Here is a 17,304-nt window from a genome sequence, read left to right as displayed (position 1 = left end):
TTTGCAATGAAGAAATTGAATAGTAACTCAAATTTCACTGCATGATAGCTGTGTACTCTATATGCATTCTGCGTTTACAAGAGTTATCTAACTTGACCAACATTGAACATCTTTTGCTAATTTTGTGCTAAATAATTATATAAAGTAAACTTTTTATTTCTATGATCATTAATTTACTTTAAATAAAATATCAAAGAAAATATTAAAATTATCCATCAGATAAACGGCAAGCGCCTAGATTTTCTCGGCAGGCGTGTTTTCAACGCCAGGCGTATTTTAGTCAGACCCTTTAATTTTTCGTCGATAAATCCGTAATTAGATTTTAAAAATATTTTTTTATGTGAATTATGATTATTTAATCATATTTAATCACAATAAATAATTATTGTATCGATATATAGCCGCATTTGCCGTGGGACTTACGTGGGACTTGTTTTCTCCGTTGGACTTGTTTTAGTATCACCCTGACCAGCACCTTCCTTTTAGAATCACCCGGAGACGCGTGCCAGGATGTTTTATAGGCCTAACGACGAATACTTTTGTGATGGCGCATTTTGGGTATATTCTAGTCACTCTAATTATTACACAAACATTGATACTTGTTCAAATAATTATTTAAAGATGCATGTGCATCCTTCGAGAACGGTGTCATCTCGGCCCGACGGACGACACCTCGGACCAGGGCGGTTGACTCCTCGGCCAAGACGGGTCGGCCCAAATTTATTGACACGTTCGGCCCATGTAAAAGACACCTCGGCATAATGAAACATTTTGTTATAAATGTATGAAACAGTGATGGTCTTGCATATATCAAGGTTCAGGACGTCCTTTTATCAGCTCACCTGAGCTGAAAGCTCAAGTGAGCTATAGTCCAATCCACACTTTGCAAAAGTTGTTCCCATTTGCGGGGTCAACCCAAAGGTCAAAAGGGAGAAACACAACTTTTCCCTTCTTTATGCAATCAAATATTTGAGCGCCCTGTGAAGAAATCTCTCGGAATTTAATTTTTTCCTTCGATGTAGTGTGGGTTGCCCCAACTTGGGGCAATCCAAATTCATCGGTACATAGAATTACCGAAATACCCAGGATTTACCGAAATACCCGGTGAAAACACCGAAATACCCTTCAAAAACCCCAAAATGCCTATTATTACGCTTAAAAGAGTGTATGTTAAGTATTGTATATAGATATTGTATATAAAGTTAAAAGTATATGTGGCGTATTTGGAGTAAATTTTTTGACATGAGTTTTAGTAAAAATATACGCCGTGCTTCTTATAATTAGATGGTTCACAAACTCTAGGCCCGTAAAACATGTTCTTTCTTTAGTTATTTATCTCTAAACTTTGCTACACGTCTGATGAATATTAATGTGATCGGCCATTTGTAACGCCACTGCGCATGAGTGAGGGAAAACCTTTTATTGAGAACAGTTTGTTTACGAATTAGAACCACGTTTTTCATGTCTTAAATTAGATAATTCTTATATCAAGTAATACCTGAAGCAATATTATTCCGTCATTCATTAATGTAGAACGATATAAATTGCTAATCATGTGTAATAAACATGATAAAGATGGGGTGCGTCTTTTAACCCCAAGGAACCCCAAGGAAACCCCAAGGAACCCCAAGGAACCCCAAGGAACCTCAAGGATACCCCAAGGAACCCCAATGACAAAAATTAATAAATTTTAATACCCAAGGGGTCTTATTGGACTTCAAGGGTCACCTCTTAGTACCCCAAGGAACCCCATGGAACCCAAATGATAAAGTTATTAACCAGTGATACCCAAGGGGTCTCATTCAAATCAAAGGCTCACCCCAAGGTACCCCAGTGATAGAAATTGATAACTATTTATACCCAAGGGGTCTCATTTGAATCCAAGGGTCACCAAGGATACCCCAAGGAACCCCAAGTATACTCGTTAGAACCCCAAGTAACCCCAATAATAGAAATTAGTAACTAGTGATACCCCAGGAGTCTCATTATACCCCTATACCCCCACAAATGAAGTTTAGGGGGGTATATTGGTTTCACCCTATCCGTCCGTCTATCCGTCTCTCTGTAGATGCAACTTTGTCCCCCCTATAGAATTTTTTACTACTGCATGGAACAGTCTGAAAATTTGTACATATGTTGATCACCATCTGAAGATGTGCACCTGTAATTTTTTTTAGGATCAGACAAGATTTAATGATTTTATGACAGTTTTCATTTTCCTCATTCTATTTTTTGTTCACTGATGTTAGGTAATCCTTACAGATTTTATTAATTAATTTATAGCATTAAAACACCCTAAAATATATTTATATAAATACATTCAAATGAAGGTTTTTTGTCTTTATGCGTTAACTAAATTTATCTTTTATAAGTATTCTATCAACTGACAATGCAGATTTTTTGTTTGTCAATGATAAATTCTTAGGAGCTGGCTGAATTCATTTGTCCCAAGGGGGCCATTATCTGAGCCATGGTTTAGATGGAGCATGTGTGTATGGAAAATTGATAATCTGTAAAATGGGCAGTGGCTTTCGGGCTAATTTAAAAGGAAACAAATAATATCATTATTAGAATAAAGAAGTGAACTATTTTTAGAAGTTGTTTAAATTTATTAGTCATGCAAGTTGATGAAGTGACCCTATAGGGAATTTAATTTAAATTAGATTTAAAATTACTGTCGTGATATGATTGTAGTGTTTCTGCAATTTTAAAATTGTTTGTAATAATAATTTTCTTTCTTACATATTTTTACATAGTATGGTAATTATGGTAATGTTTTGGGAGTTTATTAAATTTAACTAGCCTGTCAAAGAAAATCATATATAAAGTCCTATGGGATCAATTTTCTGATATGGAGTTCCATTGAACCATAGCAGAAAGTGAGGAAAATTTGAAACAACTAACTGCATCTGTTAAGACTCTTATTAGAAAGATATTCAAAGTTTTATCAACAGAAGAGCATTGCTTGGCTACCGGTATTTCCATTTACTGCAAAGGGTGGGATTATTGTCATTTTGTTGGTTTTTCATTAAAACAATTAAATAAAAAAAAATATCATCAGATACATTAATTTGTAAATATATTACTGTTATACATATGTATTTAAAGTGATAAGTACCCCAAAGAACCCAAATGAATCCCAAGTATACCAATGAAAACCCAAAGGATACCCTTGAGAACCCCATAGATACCTCAATGTTGGAAAGTAAATTTGATGACCAAGGCTGGTCTCATTAAAAATCAACGGGTCACTCCTGATACCCCAAGGATACCCCAATTATAAAAATTGATAACTATTGATACCCCAGGATACTCATTGGAGTCCAAAGGTCAACTATTGGTACCCCAAGGATACCTGTAGGAACCCCAATTGCAAGGTACCCAATTGATAAAATTTAATAACCACCCCAATGGTTGTACTGTAAAACATATTACTAATTAATACCCAATTACTCAATGGAATATCATAAAAACATCTGGGCAACCCAAGGAACACTTGTGATACCCCAATACATACTGGTATGATAAAAATAATGTTTCTCCTGACTTAAAATATCTGTTCACTTTGGATGAATTTAACAATTAATGTTGTCAAATCGGTTGAAAATCATAATCGAGTACCGTTAATCGGCAGAATTTGTTGTCTCTTACCAACTGATGATCAGCCAATATTGAATCAGTAACAAATTATATCAAATTCATGAAAATAGGGCACTAAATTTCATGTCACCACAAGGAAGTCTGCAATTCTTCCGGTGAACCATTCATATGAACACTTAATATGACAATGTTTCTTCGGTGAAATTTTCAAATGAAGTGGGGAAAGATATTGTTCAGTTACAAAGACCCAAACTTGTTTTACTATTGACATAGGGGGTGTTACCCTTATTGGAGTACTTTTGAGAAAAGACAAGAAGTGATCATGGAAGTGTGGAGTGGGGCTATCTCCCCTTCGTGGGTACAACACAATGGATTGACCCATTATGCGCGCAGAATGTTCACCTGAGAGGCACCAAAATACCTGTTAATTGCAGGTAGACACCCGTTGTATATTGGTGGTAGCTCTTGGACAGGGATTAAAGGGCCAACATAACCCTTTACATGTAAACACAATGGCTTCACCATCACTGTTGCAATATATTTACCTACACCTACATCTCCTTGTTTATTGGTAGACAACCCTTGTGAATTTTGGGTGTCTTCCCACTTTGCTATAATTCTGAAATTTTTATGGGTGACTGTGGGAATGGTGCTCAGGTAAGGGTTTCAAAGAACAAAGGAAATTAATTACAGGTAAATTATAGTCTGTTCAATTATTGACCTTAAGCAAATTTTTAATAAAAAAAAATCACAGGCAGTTTTTTGAGATTATGTTTAATATAAAGTTTAAAAAATTAATTAGATACTTGTAATAGAAGTAAATTTTCATAATTAAAAAGGGTTTGTTCTATCATGTCCCAGAATTTAGAAATATGACATCGTAAAGACAACCTTTTCCTGCCATTTTTGCATTTTTAGCATAAAACAGCTTGTTTTCAAGCAGTTTTTCTTTCAGAAAAAATAGAAAGCATGCTTGAACAAACAAAATATTTTAATCAGAGATATATCTAGCCAAGGCTAATAAGTGACAAAAAAATTTTCCCTGTTCAAGCATGCCCTCTATATTTCCCATTCATAAAAAGATAAGAAAAATGTAAATTTTGGACTGATTTTGATTGAAATATAGAAATAGCGTCACTTCTGACATCATTTTCTGCCAGTGAGTGCAAAAAAAATCAAATAAATAGGTGAAAAATAAATTTTACATCAACTCTTCTAAAATATAACATAACATATTATTGTACCTGAAACACTTTAAAAAATTGCGAATAATGGGGGCCAAATTTAACTCATATCATATATATAGTTCTTTCGTACTTCAAATCACCATCTACCAGTTGAAGTGGGAAGATGGGAAGGTATCCCGGCCATTAAATGAAAGATTTTGTCCTCTCTGTTACAAAAAACGTATAGCCGATGAATTTCATTATATTTTAGAATGTGATGCAATATCACAAGTCCGAAACAAATTTATAGACAAAAATTTTTCGGCTAGACCAAATGTGTTTTAAAGTATTACATATTAGGGTATCCTTGGGGTTGTATGGTGTATCAAGAGTTATAAAATCTGTATGATTAGGATATCTTTTGGAGTTCCTTGGGATTTCTGTGGGGTTCCCTAGGGTTTATAGAGGTTTTTAGAGGCGTGTCTGGGATACCAATGAGTCCCAAGTGGTATCAAGAATTTTTAATTTGAATTATTAGGCTATATCCTTGGGGTTCCATTGGGTTCTATGGGGTATCAAGTTTTATGAATCTGTATTATAAGGGTATCCTTTAAGTTCCTTGGGGTATCCATGGGGTTCCGTGGGATACCTAATGGTGTCTGGAATATCAAAAAGCCCCGAGGGTGTATCCAGATATATAAAATTGTGTTATTAGGGTATCCTTGGGGTTCATTTGGGTATCAAAAGCTATATTACTGGGTATCCTTGGAGTTCCTTGAGGTATCCATAGGGTGTGTCAGGGATAACAATGGGGTATCTGTATTATTACTATTAGAGTACTATTAGGGTATCCTTTAGGTTTCTTGGGGTACCCATGGGGTTTCCTGGGATACCTTGTGATTTGTCTAGGATATCAAAGAGACCCAAAAAGTATCAAGAGATATAGTGTATCCTTGGAGTTCCAAAGGATATCAAGAGTTATAAAATTTATATAACCAATACATGTAAAAGAATATCCCTAAAGTTCCTTTGGGTATCCGTGGGTTTTGTCTGAGATACCAATGAGTCCCTACGGGTATCAAGAATTTAAATTTGTATTATTAAGTTATCCTTTAAGTTCCTTGAGGTATCCTTGGGGTTCTGTGGTGTATCAAGAGTTATGAATCTGTATTTTTAGGGTATTCTTGGAGTTCCTTGGGATATCCCTGGGGTTCCCTGGGATTCTTAGAGGTGTATCTGGAATACCAATGAGTCCCCAGGGTTATCCAGAGTTTTAGATTTGTATTGCAGCGTATTACGGTATCCTTGGGGTTCTATGGAGTATCAAGATTTATGATTCTGTATTATTAGGGTATTCTTGGAGTTCCTTGGGATATCCCTGGGGTTCCCTGGGATTCCTAGAGGTGTATCTGGAATACCAATGAGTCCCCAGGGTTATCAAAAGTTTTACATTTGTATTACAATGTATTAGGGTATCCTTGGGGTTCTATGGAGTATTAAGAGTTATGATTCTGTATTATTAGGGTAGTTCCTTGGGATATCCATGGGGTTCCCTGGGATTCCTAGAGGTGTATCTGGAATACCAATGAGTCCTCAGGGTTAATAAGAGTTTTAAATTTGTATTATTAGGGTATCCTTGGGGTTCTATGGAGTATCAAGAGTTATGATTCTGTATTATTAGGGTATTCTTGGAGTTCCTTGGGATATCCCAGGGGTTCCCTGTGGTTCTTAGAGGTGTGTCTGGAATACCAGTGAGTCCCCAGGGGTACCACGAGTTTAAAATTTGTATCATTAGGGTATCCTTGAGGTTCCTTGGGATTCCTATGGTGTATCAGGAGTTATAAATCTGTATTATTAGGTTATCTTTGGGGTTCCTTGGGGTATAATTGGGGTACCAAGGGTAAGGGGTGACCCTTGCACTCTAATGAGACCCCCTTGGGTATCAATAGTTATTCATTTCTGTTATTGGGGTATCCTTGGGGTTTCCTTGGAGTTCCTTGGGGTTTCCTTGGGGTTCCTTGGGGTTCCTTGGGGTTAAAAGACGTGCCGATAAAGATGAAACTATTTTAACATCAACGACACGGTAAAACGAGTTAATACCCCCTCTCCTGAGGGATGCATGTACCGAGAGTGTTTATTTATTCTTTATTCAAAAATTTCTCTAAACGAAAATCCACTTGGGGTTCATAACTTATAATTAAAGTAAAGACATGGAACACATTGAGCACGTACGAACCTGACTAGCAAAACTTAATTCTACAACTTCATGATTAAAACTTAAGTTTTATTCGGCTTTAATTCCTATTCCATCAATCTACATGGTCTCCGATGACAATCTTCCCTTTGTTCATATCCTTGTCAGTCTGTCTCTTTTTTCTTTCTTGGCCAAATCTGTCAAACTTAACGGTATTACGGGTATACCTATCTTTTTCTTCGTCGCCATTGTTGTTGTGATAGACTGAGCGTGATATCACGTGGTCGATTTAAGGCGGGGTTTATTCAAATGCTGTATTTATTGTGGACACGAAAATAATTATAAAAATTATTTATTAATTTCAATATCTTTTTAACCCGATTGATATAAACTGCGTAATTTATTGTGAAGATATGTCTTTATGTAACATATTTAAATAAATCAATCAATCAAATATTTCTTTGCATGAAAAAATACGCCACATATACCTTTAATTTATTGAATAAATCAGCCGATTTTCGTGGTTATTGATTAAAATGCAATTCTTCCGAGAAAGACAACTCTTTCATTAAATTTAGTTTTTAACCTGTTGATAAAAACCCAATGTAACTAAATCTATATAAATCTTTTTATTAATTTATTTCTTGTGAATAACAATAATTAAATTTATTTTGAATAATTCATTTGAACTGGACATAAATGTTTTCATCTCATTAGTTAACAGGTTAACAGGGTATATGGGAGGAAATAAAGATAGAATGAAAGGAATATTTATGGTATTATCATGTCAAATTATTATATTATATTACAAAATAAAAGCTGATGAACTGTTATTTTTAATTCTTAGTTATTTTATTCTGGGAATAAAATTTCACACCTCTATTCGAGTGAAATGCAATTCATGCAAGAGTTATCGTTCTTAATCCAATGTCTACACATGTTAAAAATTGCTATTTATGTCAAAATACTCACATTATCAAACTGAAAGTTGGGGAAATACATTTAATCACTTAGATTCAAACTATGATGTTAAATATTTGTGCTCAAATGAGGCATTTTGGTGTTTTTGAAGGGTATTTCGGTGTTTTCACCGGGCATTTCGGTAAATCACAGGTATTTCAGTAAATCTAGTTACCCCAGGGGAAACTGATTTCTAATGTCAAATGAGGAAGTTACAACCCTCTAAACTACAAAGGCTACTGTGAGAAATATATGGGTTTTTCCCCAAAGATGGCGGCCAAGGGACATACAAATACAAATATTTTATTGGCACAAACACAATTACAATAATTGGCAAAGGCCCAATGGATATCTAGGAACATCATTGTATGTTTACAATAATTGCATGTACAGTATATATATTTTTACTGATCTATATAGATCAGTTTAACATTTCCTTAGACTAATTGACATCTGTGTTCAAAGCAGTCATTAATGAATTTAACAATAATTTTTAAAATAGTATGTATTTCACTATTTAAACATACATGTAAAATGTATCTTTCTTTGTCCAAGTCATTGACAATATTTATTTTAATTATCTTATAAAAATTACTAAAAAAGCTGTTCCTTAGATGAGAAATCAGAATAGGCTTTACATTGAAAAAGAAAATGATCGAGTTTCATCTTCAATTGCACCAGTTTTACAAGCATTACAATATCTTTCATTCCTAAAGGTGGACATAACTTTTGTAAAGTGTGGATTGGTCTATTCTTATCACATTTTGTCGTCCATCTGTCTGTCCATCTGTCTGTCTGTAATTTTTTCACATTTTCAACATTTATAACAAGAACCACTGGGCCAATTTCAACCAAACTTGGCACAAAGCATCCTTAGGCAAAGGGGATTCAAAGTTGTGAAAATTATTGGGGAGTAAGGCTGGGACGATTCTGTACTTAGCCGATTCGTTACATATCACGATACATGAGATGCGATTCGATACATATCACGATACATTGCAACTAAATGAAAACATAAATAAGAGTTAAAAATTTATTCAATCTGTCGATGTATTACTGCATGTCCAGTTATTTTGATATATTTGAAATGAGCATTGCACAATTTACAAATTACTTAAGTCTCATATACACTACTTTTTCATAAACAAGTAATCCAAAAGTTGTCCACACTCCAGATTTAGCTACCTAACAGTTTTGACAACTTTACGAGGTTTTCCGCCATCTTTTTACTTTCATATTAGGCACGCAGACTAAAAATAGCCGATATATGAAGCTTGGATATTTTGGAAAATAAAAAAAGTTCGCTTAGGTATCGTTGTATTAATGGTAAATGTAAATGTATCGATCCAAATATCGTCAAAATAAATACCGTGATGCACCGGTGCATCGGTGGATCTTACCATCCCTATTGGGGAGATGATTAGGAAATATTGAAAATTTTTGAGAACTTTTTCAAAATTCTTCCAAAGAACCATTTGGCCAGGAAAGCTAAAACTTGTGTTGAAGCAGAGACATAAATAGCAGAGATTGGCAACTGATTGAAATCTTGCTAAATCTCGTGGTCCCTATTGTAAGGTACAGTGGCCTACGGGTATAACTAGATGCTGGGGACATCGTTTTATTTTTTTGTTACTGGGGTTTCATTAAAATTCAAGGGTATCAATTTTCGTGGATAAAGTCAAAATCACAAACTTCTGTCTTGTCATTACCGTATATACTCGCCTATAAGTATTGTTCGCCTATAAGTCGGTTGCCATTTTTCCAGTTTATTTTCAAGATTTTGCCATTGACCCTCTTATAAGTCGGGTAATTTTTTCTGGATAATCTGAGTCTACAGATTGCCAATCAAATAAACACATTTTATCAAGCATGACTATATTCTAGATAAAAAATATTGGTGTTTGACCCCTCTGTTATCATTTCTAGATGCAATGCATTTTAAAAGTGTGTTCAGTTAAGACATCAGTATCCTGGATGAATAACTTTCGATTTTGGACGCCATTTTTTTTTTATTGATACACTGATGAAAACTTGGTGTAAGCTATAAAAACATTTAAAATACTATTGAAAATAAAATGATAGTGATTTTGATCCCCTGTTGACTGATTAAGATGGTATAGCCCCTTTTAAAAGTGGTGTGTTAGCTTGTGTTCTTTTAGGTGACATGCCACCTACAGCCACCAATATAGCTATTATCACCTCATGTGTAATTTATTATGAATAAATATAAAACAATTTTTTTCTTTTTTAACAGACCAGCAATTATTCTTGTGTTTAATTCTTTAAGTATAAAACAGAAATTGGTGTTTTGTAATCCCACTAGATCGCTTTTAGACGCCATGTTTTTTAATAGTTTTCTGTAAACAGAGTTATCTTTCTTGAAGTTTGTAACTTACGATTTTGGACGCCATTATATTTTTTAAACACTCATTTCAACTAGATTATAGCTCAAAAACTATTTAAAATGCTACTGGAAATAAAATGACAGTGATTTTATCCCCTATTGACTGATTAGGGTTGGTAATTAGCCTCATAAACTCAGTGTTGGCTTGTGTTGTTTTAAGTACAGTTATACCTACAGCTATTATCACCTCAGGCGTAAATAATTGCCTGTTTAGATAAAAAATACTATTAAATACACCTTGTTCATATTTTAAGAAATACAGTTGAAACTTTCAATGTATCTATTAAGTGTTTATCTTTTAAGTAATTAAAAAATAAAAATGTCAAGTATAGGGATCGCAAGTCAAAAGTTGGAAGCAAAATGGCACCCAAAAACGAAGTTTTACTCAGTGGAAAAATTATCTGATTGTATGTCATGCCTATAAGTCGGACCCCTACTTTTTATTCAAATTTCTACTCCCAAAATACCGACTTATAAGCGAGTATATACGGTATCTTTAATTTCACCCCAAATTTTACTAAATTATTATCTCTGTCGAAATTTGATACCGTAACTAGGAATTGACACCGACTTATTGGGAAGGCCCAATGTCGGTAACGCTATATTAAGAGTCGCACGCTTTTCTCAACTAGACCGCTAACTCTCCCAAGCTTTCTAAATCTTGTTTTTATGGCGTCGAGTGAAGCTCGAAAGCCATCTAGGGATCGTACGTCCGGAAGTTTGCAAATTTTTAAGGAGCCAAACAACTCAAATGAGTGCAAAGTTTTCGTATGTGTTTGAAGAAAAATAGATGACATACTTCAATTTCGAGCAGAACTGTACGTCAACAAAACAAGTTTGCAGATTCGAAATGGTTGCCGTCTTTAAAAATGTTCACATTTTATTGAAAACAACATGTCTCGGTTTCAGCGGATGAATACATTAGCACCGAGACACATGCGATAGCTGGGCTTACATACTCAATTTGGTTATGAAATGTACTAGCCTGCAAAATAGATTATTTTGTATCCATATCGAAAATTGACAATGCACAAATGTTTGATCTTGTAGAAACAAAACTTCCTAATCTAGCGATAAGTACATCTACAACCAAAAGTTATTTTAAACCAACTAGTGAACTACTTTCACTTTGTAAACAATGTGAATGGGTGCTTTCTTTTATCTACCCCTGATCTTTTCGGACCGTGTCATTTGGACCCTTGTGAATTTTAGATGAAATTGATAATAAGAGACAGAGTGGTTATCAGCAGTATACAATATATAGAATTAAACACAATAATAATTTTAATATTTATTTCCATATAAATAGAGAAAAAAAATCTAAAAGTTTTTTAACTCCTAAGAAATTTCTATATTAAACTTCAATTTTCAATTGAAATTCAAAACTTTTAAAGAATTAGGTGAGCAAATTTTTAATGAATTGTAATTTTATTAGTTATGTGGTAAATAACATTTTTTATTTTTTTTCAAAGTTGCTAATGAATTTTTTTTTTATTTTCTATAATTAATGAAAAAAAATACCAGCTTTGGTCATTTTTTGGCAAAATATTGCATATAGGGTACCCTCATTGTACGGATAAGTCCTCCTACAGTTTTCAAAATAGGAAGTTGTTCTTTTGCAGATCAATTATACATATATCAGAGGTATGCATGTTGCTAGGATTTTGATTTTCGATAACTTATGAAAAAAAATACCAGCTTTTAAACTTGGTCATTTTTTGGCAAAATATTGCATATAGGGTACCCTCATTGTACGGATAACTCCTCCTACAGTTCTCATGATAGGAAATTTTTCTTTTGCAGATCAGTTATACATATATCAGAGGTGTGCTTATTGCTAGGATTTTGGTTACTGATAATTTATGAAAAAAATACCAGCTTTTGAATTTAGTCATTTTTTGGCAAAATATTGCATATAGCGTACCCTCATTGTACGGATAACTCCTCTTACAGTTTTCAAGATAAGAAGTTGTTCTTTTGCAGATCAATTATACATATATCAGAGGTGTGCATATTGCTAGGATTTTGATTACTGATAATTTGTGAAAAAAATACCAGCTTTTGAAGTTAGTCAATTTTTAGCAAAATATTGCATATAGGGTAACCTCATTGTACGGATAATTATTCCTACAGTTTTATAGATAAAAAGTTGTTCTTTTGCAGATTAATTGTACATGTATCAGAGGTGTGCATATTTCTAGGATTTTTATATCTGATTATTTATGAAAAAAATACCAGCTTTTGAACTATGTCTTTTTTAGCAAAATATTGCATATGGGGTACTTTATTTCACTGGATATGGGTTGACATGTATACAGTTCACATATAAAAAGAAAACCCGGTTAGCTGTCACATTGACAGCTTTTCACTTGTTTAAAAAATTATTTAGGTTTTTACTCTTCAAATTAACTTTAACTCGACGCCATTGTGGCCCTTCAGGCCTTTGATTTTTTTTTTTAGAATCTTACTCAAAGATATTCCATAGTCCTTTGCAATTACACTTTTTATTTTTAATTAATTCTTAACTATTTCTAAATAAGTCCTATTGTTTCTAGCGAAATTACTTTCCTTTTCTATACTTCGAAGCCATGACTGTTAATGTTGCAATAAAAACAACTCATCATTATTTCTGAATACTTTTAATTCATTGTCGTGTGTATACATACCTGTGAAAATTACATGGTCTTACCGTTAGTTACCTGGAACCAGCATGTGCAATCAAGCGTGCCGTGAGTACCTCGTTATATCCGATAGCGCTTACAACTAATGGGCAGAAACGTTTACATTGTAATATTCAGAGTCCCGTTATAAACGATCTCGTATCCAGAATTTTTAAAAAGGAAATAGTAAAGAAACTAGACCGTTCTCGTTGCGAGCAATGAGTGGGTCTTCCGTCCGATTTTTGAGTAAATGAGATAAAGTCCTTCACTTTTAAGACTAAATTGTTAATCAACGCCAAAAAAATTAGGAAAAAATAATTTCGGCACCCAGGGCTTGAACCCAGGTCGCCTGGGCACATGTCCACCACTGCTAATCGGACTCTAACTTTAGGAATTTGATGCTTAATATCTCGGGAACGCATCAATCGATTTTTAAAAAAATTTCATATTCTTAATCTTAATTCTTAAAGAGTCTCTATCAACCCGTTAGAAAAATTTATATCAAGCAAAAAGTTGAAAAAACCGATTTTTTATCTTTCCTTCTGGTGACGACCGGAAGTGACGGCCGACGATTTTATGACCATGTTGCAACAGGTTAAGTGGATGTCTATCTTCACTAAAAATTTCAGCCCTATATCTTTAATCGTTTTTTTTATCTCTAGCCGACAAAATTGACTTTTAAAAATCGTAAACGGACGATAACTTTCGACCGGAAGTGACTATCAAAAAATTGAAACAGCGGTACAAACTTCAGATACCGACACATCAACCCTCAAAATTTGAAGAAAATCGAATGAGTCATCTTCGAGAAATCGCCTGCACAAAATTTGTAAGACAAAAAAAGAATAAAAAGAATACCATATTTTTCGGGGCATAGGCCGGTATTTTTTTCCTCCGATGAGCGAGCCCAGGCCTATCCCCAGTGATCGGCTATTCTTAGACTCAAAGTTAAAAAAATTTAACAGTAAAATATAAAATCCACTGTTTTTATCCTTTGTACTGTTGTAGCAATTTATTATGAGGGTTGGTTTTTTTTCATCCGTTTGAACTATTGTTCGATAGTTGTCCCGTTGATAATTTTTGTAATGACATCGTGAGTAATAAAATGTACAGTACTGTACAAGGTATTTCTTTACAATCCCAATCAAAAGAATTTTTTCCCACGTTCGTGTATGAACCCTGGAAACTATTATTGCGTAGTAAAAAAGAAAACGAAACCGGGTAGAATGTAATATGACGGAATTTTGGTGAATTCTTCATTTCTGCGTTCGTAGGAATCGCTGGTCTTGGGTGTAGAATAAATCAAATGCTATGTGTTTTTACAATTAATTTTCTGTTGGATGAAATAACGGTATTCTGGTGTCGTGTGTATATACAAAGGTGTGAAACCCGTGACTAAAACACAGCCTGGGGGCACGTAGTGTACACCGTTACACTTCATTGCATTAACTGTGTTTTTAACATTACAACTTCTCTGCATAACGGCAAGTCACTATTTAATTAATTAATGGAAAGAACACAAATTTAATATTTTGTGTTTGGTATTTCGTTTTCTCATTCATAGCGATTACGGGGGATAACTCTATTTGGATATGAAACCACGTGTTGAGCTAATGGGCGCCATACCCCGTATTTACAAGTAGCTTTCAAAGTATAACTTGATTAAATGAGATTTAGCAATAAGGTATTAATAAAATATAAAAGGTTTGGTAAAATATTATACTTAGTTCTACCAGACAGAACCACGGAGGTTGGTGTTGCAATTAAATTTACACTATGTAAAATTACGATACACAACGATACACCGACGAATATGGAAGAGACCAAACAGCCACAAAACACAGATTAATTTTTAAAAATTGCTTGAAATATATATGTTAAGCAAATTTAATAACTTTAATTACTCTTTTGACTTTCTACATCGATATTCTGAAAGTATATACTTAATACGGTGACTTTCTTAATCAGCGGTCATACTTTCACTATAGTAATCATCGATTGAAAATTGGGTTATCCCCCAATTAGGCTAGTCTAAGGATTTTTCTTGAATTTTGTCTAAAAATTAGCAATTCGGCCTATGCCCCACATCGACATATGCCCCGAAAAATACGGTAATAAGAAAAGTGAAAAAGAAACAATAGAATAATAGTAGGGTCTTCCGCTGAAGACGGAAGACCCTAATGATTTGGGACCAAAATATCATCTCGTTTTAAGCTGTACCTCATAATATCCGAGCTCGTTATACCAGGATGCCACTGTATTTCCAGATTAAATCAGTATATAGGAAATAAACCATCATCAAACTCAGAACCCTAAGAAATGTCCAGGGGCAAAAGTCTAAAAAATTTAAAAGAATTAGCAATATGTCAAAATGATTGCGTGTACCGTAAGTAAAAATGTATATTATGACATTTCAGCTTTTGTGAATTTTAAAATGTTAATACCAATCACCTATATGGGATATAATAACGCTGATACTAAAACAAATATGACGGAGAAAACAAGTTCGCTATATTCGTAAATTTGTTATATCCGAATTTGTTATAACCGTAAAATTTTGCAAAGATTTGTTAAGCATTATACCGGAGACTCAAAAAAGCTTCGCTATATCTGAAAATTCGCTATATCCGTGTTCATACTAAACGAGTTTTTACTCTGTGTGTGTGTGTGTGTGTATATATATATATATATATATATATATATATATATATATATATATATATATATATATATATATATAGCGACTAGCGCACTAGTTTTCCTTCGTCATCGAAAGCAAGATTTTTGTCTTGCCTAGATGGCCCAGTGGTTAGTGCGGTGGACGCTCACTGCTAGAAGATAGGGTTCCAGAGGTCGTGAGTTCTAGCCCCGGCCGGGGCGAAGGTGGAGCTCCAAAAAAGGTGAAATTATCTGTGCTTTATGTATATCTTTATCATTCACTATGGGCAGGTATATGTCAATTTGAGAGTTATTGCAATGTTTGTGCTTATTATTTGTATATATCTATGCAATGTGTATCGTACCGATCCTCTCAAATTGTCGTTTAACTGCATTCCACCTGTATCTCAAACGACCGTGTAGTGAGCGACCAGCGCGCTAGTTTCCCTTCGTCATCGAAAGCAAGATTTTTGTCTTGCCTAGATGGCCCAGTGGTTAGAGCGGTGGCCGCTCACTGCTAGGAGAATGGGGTGGAGCTAAAAAAAAGGTGAATTTATCTGTGCTTCATATATATATATATATATATATATATATATATATATATATATATATATATATATATATATATATATATATATATATATAAAAACACACACACACACACACAGATTGCTTTATAACAAGGTTTTCACTAGTACTACTTCTATTAGTTGAAGTTCAATATACTTTGATTAATGCTTTAATTAATATTCTTTCAAAAATCACTCTTAAATTACTAAGAAAGTGCAAAAGGATATATTAAATTTGCTAAATTACAGTGTAATACCAGTAATTAAATATTAGCACTTCTGTTATGGTTAGAAATAAATAATGTTAGCTTACCTATATACGATGAAGTAAAGTTAAACTATGTATTAAAGGTCTTGCTAACTGTTGTCTCCTTTGCTTCAATATCAAGAATGTCTTAAAACACAAAGAACTTCTGGAGGGAAGTCCACAGACCAATAAAACCCAACTACACAAACTTAAAAACCAATAGATTCCCTTCATAAAAACACACCTTTTAACTGACCATATAAGGATCATATATCCTAAGGGCCTTAATTAACTTTAGCCAGGTAAACCTAGCTGTTCTACCTGGGTGATTTAATTTAGAAATACATGTATTGCCAAAATATATTATATCTTAACTTATCAATACTGTAATTAGATTTAATAATATAATAATTAATAAATCCCATGCTATTACATGTATATACTGTCTAGGTACTTAATAAATATAAAACATTTACTTTTATTATTAGCTCACCTGAACTTAAAGCTCATTGAACAAGTGAGCTTTCTCATCACATTTTGTCCGTCGTCCGTCTGTCCGTCCGTCCATCTGTAAACTTTTACATTTTGAACTTCTCTAAAACCACCAAGCCAATTTCAACCAAATTTAGCACAGAGCATCCTTATGGTAAAACAAATATTAATTGCAAGAAAGAGCGGACTTTTTTCTAAGCGGAGAAAATGTCGAAAATGTAGAAAAAGGGGGGTGCATTTCTTCTCAACTGAACTTGAACTTACAAGAAGATCAACGATCCCGCTTGATTATTTCAATTTGTTCATCAAGGACGAAGATAACCAGACAATAGCAGATGAAACCAATCATTATGC

The 17,304-nt window shown here is 33.8% G+C and overlaps 1 protein-coding gene across 5 annotated transcripts in view; it reads left to right on the top strand.

The window, feature by feature from the left end:
- Positions 1–403: 403 nt before the first annotated feature.
- The window catches only part of LOC105340715 (multidrug resistance-associated protein 1), a 411,670-nt gene continuing 394,769 nt past the window's right edge, over positions 404–17,304 (top strand). For all 5 annotated transcript variants that reach the window (XR_010707346.1, XM_066065106.1, XM_066065104.1 and 2 more), the window contains exon 1: positions 404–558. Coding sequence is in view for 4 of the 5 variants with exons in the window: in XM_066065106.1 (XP_065921178.1) it covers positions 511–558 (48 nt within the window). In the remaining variant the exon portion in view is untranslated. The remainder of the gene's footprint in view (positions 559–17,304) is intronic.

Source organism: Magallana gigas, chromosome 7 (genome assembly GCF_963853765.1).
Source record: "Magallana gigas chromosome 7, xbMagGiga1.1, whole genome shotgun sequence".
Classification (NCBI taxonomy): domain Eukaryota; kingdom Metazoa; phylum Mollusca; class Bivalvia; order Ostreida; family Ostreidae; genus Magallana; species Magallana gigas.
This window is presented reverse-complemented; position numbering and strand designations above follow the sequence as displayed.